General features: G+C 43.3%; 1 protein-coding gene across 1 annotated transcript; it reads left to right on the top strand.

Moving 5' to 3' along the window:
• Positions 1–288: 288 nt before the first annotated feature.
• Positions 289–1065, top strand: LOC121464550 (proline-rich protein 23A3-like). Its single transcript, XM_041677581.1, has one exon. The coding sequence runs from the start codon at positions 289–291 to the stop codon at positions 1063–1065; it is 777 nt and encodes a 258-aa protein (XP_041533515.1).
• Positions 1066–4328: the final 3263 nt, after the last annotated feature.

The raw sequence follows: 4328 nt of genomic DNA, 5'->3' as shown, positions 1-4328 counted from the left end.
GCTTATGGAGTGCTAAGAACGGAATACCACACACTGACCTACAAACTACAGCCATAGCCATTGGTCAGATCGACAGTGCTGGGCGGAGCCAGGAAGGGGCGGAGCCTATCATGACATTTCCCTATTCGACCAGTTTTCCCGCGCATCGCTTGAAATAGAATTGACGCCTGGGGTATATCCGGCGGAACGTGAGGAAAGCGCAGAGCTCCACAGCCAGAACAGGAGCCGCCTGGTTGCACGTCTTTGCACTGCAATCCACGCCTCCGCAAGCCCAACATCGTCACCAACATGCTGGGAGTACCACCCCGCAGCCCCAGCCCCGACCCTGAACCCTGCTGGGCACCACAGCCACAAGGACCCAGCCCTGCTAAGCACCGCCACCTCCTCGAGCCCCAGGGACCACTCAGCCTGGAAGAGCCCACTGGATCTGCCAGCGATGCATCGACCTTCATGGTGTTCCTGGCCGCCGGCTGTGCCGTGCAGCTACAGCTGGATGGCGTCGAACTGCTGCTGGAGCTAGATCCCAACTCGGTCCTGGAAGTGTCGCTACCTGAACACACCATCATCCTGGTGCCCGAGGGCCTCCAGGCTTCTCACCATCTTGGACAGCCTGGGTTCTTCTCCACCAGCCCGCAGGGGGGCGCTGTCCTGGAAATGCCAGTGGACGACCTGCTAGTCCTCCAGCCGGGATCCTCCTGTCAGTTCATTCTAGAAAGTTCCTACCAAGAGGAATCCTATGATGAGGATGAGGACTCTGGCTCCCTGTCACCCTGGATGGATCCTCCAGCTGGTCAGGCAAGTGAGCACTTTTCCTCCACCAACAGGATGCCCAGTCCTTGGTCTCAGGGCCACATCCCAGAATCATATCCTTCAGGGCATTCCCCTAGTGCAGAGCCATATTCTCCAAGGTCTGTCTGGGACCAGGACAGCTACCTGCTGGGACCCTTTCCCAGCTCACCCCTGCAGCCTCTGCCTCCATCTCCTCCTGGAAGTCCCAAAGAGCAGAGCCCTCCATGCTCTCCGAGGTTCCCATGCAAGGCCAGGAAGAGACTGTTCTGTGAATGAACTGCCCTGCACCAATCCTGATGCCCCTTAAATGAGAGACTGGCTTCCCATCGCCAACAGGACTGCCTTAGCACAGCCTACAAGGTTAGAAGGGCACTCTTGTTTCTGAAATGGGAAGAATGCAGAATATTGGATTGTTGGTTGGCTAGAATGTCTGGAAGGAAGATCTTCGCCACCAGATCACGTGCTGGTTGACACTCGCCTGCATTTGCTCTTTGACTTGACTGCTTGCTTAGACTTTTTCTATACAGAAGTCAGCCTCGGGCAGATCCAGCAGTGCAGTCCTGGTTTTGCCCCCAACTTGCAGCACTTTCCCTCATAGTTCATCCTATCATTCGCCTTTCTCCAACTTAATTTCTTGAATTAATTAGTCATTGATAGTGAAAATCGTTTATAACTTTACCACTACCCCTCCTACTCTGCCAGCTTTTTTGCCATGAGCCCTTTCCTTACCGAGGTTCTTCCTCATTTGGGAAAATCTAGCTAATGGTTTCATCTCACAGATGCTGTTCTGTATGAAACAAACTTAGCAAGGGAAGTAATGATTGTGCTCTTTTTTTGTTTTTGTTTTGTTTTTGTTTTTTATTTGTTTTTGTTTTTCGAGACAGGGTTTCTCTGTAGCTTTTGGAGGCTGTCCTAGAACTATCACTTGTAGACCAGGCTGGCCTCAAACTCACAGAGATCCACCTGCCTCTGCCTCCTCAGTGCTAGGATTAAAGGCGTGCACCACCACCACGCAGCTCATGTTATTTTTTTTAATAAGTAGTTAATTTGGTGAGGCTGTTGTTTGCACTGTGGGTTTATTTTGGATTTTTGCTTTTTGATTTGGTTTTAGTTTTTCAATAAGAAGTAAGTACTTGGATATCATTTTCTGTATTTTTAATATAGTTCTCCTGTTCTGGAGGTCATAATTCTAATGTTACAATAATTAATTATAAGACTATATTCTTAGAACAAATAGAAGATTCCAAATTTATGTTATTCCTTGTTACTAGTATGTAGATATGTCTTATGTTGATTTGATTTCCAAAAAATTTATTTTTATATAGTAATTTGTGTACCTTCTTTTGGATGTTTGATAAAAACAATATCTCTACTGAGAAAATGGGGGCCTTTGACAGATCTAATACATCTTATTTATCCTTAATAATTCCTATGAAATCGTTAAGTTCACTTGAAGTGTATTTGTTAAGGACATTCCTATCATATAGAATGCAATTACTTAAATTTTATAATAGAATATTAGCTTTTCTGTAAATAGTTGTTAGATAGTCTTTGTCCTGCTGGAGATGTTACTTTATAATGTTTTTGATCATAAAAAAGTGAGATTCTTTTGTTTTGGTTTTGGTTAAGTACTAAGGCTTTGTCAAAATGTTGGATTTAATAATTTAATAAAATTGTATTTTAAAAACTTGTGTATTAGAGTACCATCATCTATGAGCTATGTTGAGCCCTGAGTCTTTGGCAAACACACAAAAACACAGTTAGAGGACAAATGAAGCCAGGGTTGGGACTCCATCAGTCCATGCTGACAGAACACACGACGACTAAGGAAGGCCCTCTGCACCCCTGCTAGTCCATAGGATTTCCTATGATTGTCATTATACTCTGGGATGTTTTTGCTTTGGGAGGTTAGAGAGTGTTTGAATGGCTGACTGGTAGGGTTGAGTTTTTTGGAGAAATGATCTCCCTATATAGTCGTAACTGTCCTAAAACTCACCTTGTAGGGAGATCAGCCCAGGCTCAACTCAGACCCACAGGAATCTACCTTTCTTTTCTTTTCTCTTTCTTTCTTTCTTTCTTTCTTCCCTCCTTCCTTTCTTTTTCTTTGACAGACTTTCTGGCTGCCCTGGATCTAAATCTGAAGACCAGGCTGGCCTCAAACTCAGAGATCCAACTGCCTCCTGAGTGCTGAGATTAAAGGTTTGAGATTAAATGTTATGCCCAATTTTCTTTTAATTTTGAGACAGGGTTTCATTGATTAGCGCTGGCTGTCCTGGAACTCGTTTTGTAGAACAGCCTGGCCCACCTCTGCCTCCCACGTATTGGGATTAAAGGAATGTGCCACCACTGCCTGGCTTGCTGTTTTTCTTGAAATCACTCTTAACTAATATTAAAATGTCCATAGAGAAAATGACATATATACACATATACATATATTAATTTTGTATGTATGTGTATACAAGGCAATATATTGTGTAGAGTTATTGTGTATTGTGTGGGTATATATATACATACATATATATAATATATACATGTGTGTGTGTCCGTGTGCATAACATGAATGCTTGTATAGGCTAAAAGAAGGCATATCAGAGTTACAAACAGTTTGAGCTCCCATCTGGGTACTGGGAATAAAACTAGGGTCCTCTATAAGAGCAACCAGTGTCCTTAAACACTGAGCCATTTTAACACTGATCCATGTTTTATAATGAAATAAATCAATACTGACAAAGCAGATATCAAGATAAAGCTACTTTGGGAACATCAATAATTAGATATTGGATATTTGAGTTTGTTGCCAGTTTCTTTATTATTTTTCTATTCTTGTACCTCACTCCTTCTTTATATCCTCCTTAATTCTTTTTATTTTTTTATATAAAAACACATTTATGTATTTGCTTTGCTTGTGTGTGTACACTGGTGTCCTGCCACCATGTGGATGTCAGAGGCTAACAGGACTCTGTTCTCTTCATCTATCCTGTGGGTCCCAACACTTAAACTCAGGCTGTCAGGTCTGGCCACGATCACCTTTACCCATTGATCCATCCAACTGGCCCCTCATTTGTCTTCTTTCTAGGCTACAATGTTCAGTTTTATATACCTAGGGTTTCCTTGTGTAGCCCAGGCTTGCCTCAGACTTAAAATTCTTCTGCTGGAGCTTCACAAGTGCTAAGATGATTGGCGTGAGCCAGCACCTCTGAGCAGCCTACAGAACAGCCTCAGGAATTCTTTCTTTCATGGCCTATGTGGTAAATCTTAGCTTATGTCTGGAAATGTTTCATTGACACCTACTAACTTGTGCTATTTTCGCTGGGTTTGGGATTCTAAAATCACATCTATTTTCTCTTATTACATCAAGCTACTGTTCTTTCCTGCTGTTCTTTGATGTATGTAAGAGGTCTCCTCAGTAAACAGGGGAAGGGCATAATGGGAGGTAATGGAAGATGGGAACATAAGGGATGGGGATGGTCCGTTTATGGGAATGACAGAGAGGTAGAGCAATGAAAGACATATCCTGATAGAAAAGGCCATTATGGGGT

This window comes from Microtus oregoni, unplaced genomic scaffold, assembly GCF_018167655.1.
Source record: "Microtus oregoni isolate MIOR12 unplaced genomic scaffold, Mior012 000028F_ref0000031, whole genome shotgun sequence".
Classification (NCBI taxonomy): Eukaryota; Metazoa; Chordata; class Mammalia; order Rodentia; family Cricetidae; genus Microtus; species Microtus oregoni.
The sequence above is the reverse complement of the archived record's forward strand: the minus strand, read 5'-3'. Positions and strand labels throughout refer to the sequence as shown.

Excerpts from the sequence above, each read along its gene's own strand:
- LOC121464550 (XM_041677581.1), top strand. The coding sequence starts at position 289 with ATGCTGGGAGTACCACCCCGCAGCCCCAGCCCCGACCCTGAACCCTGC.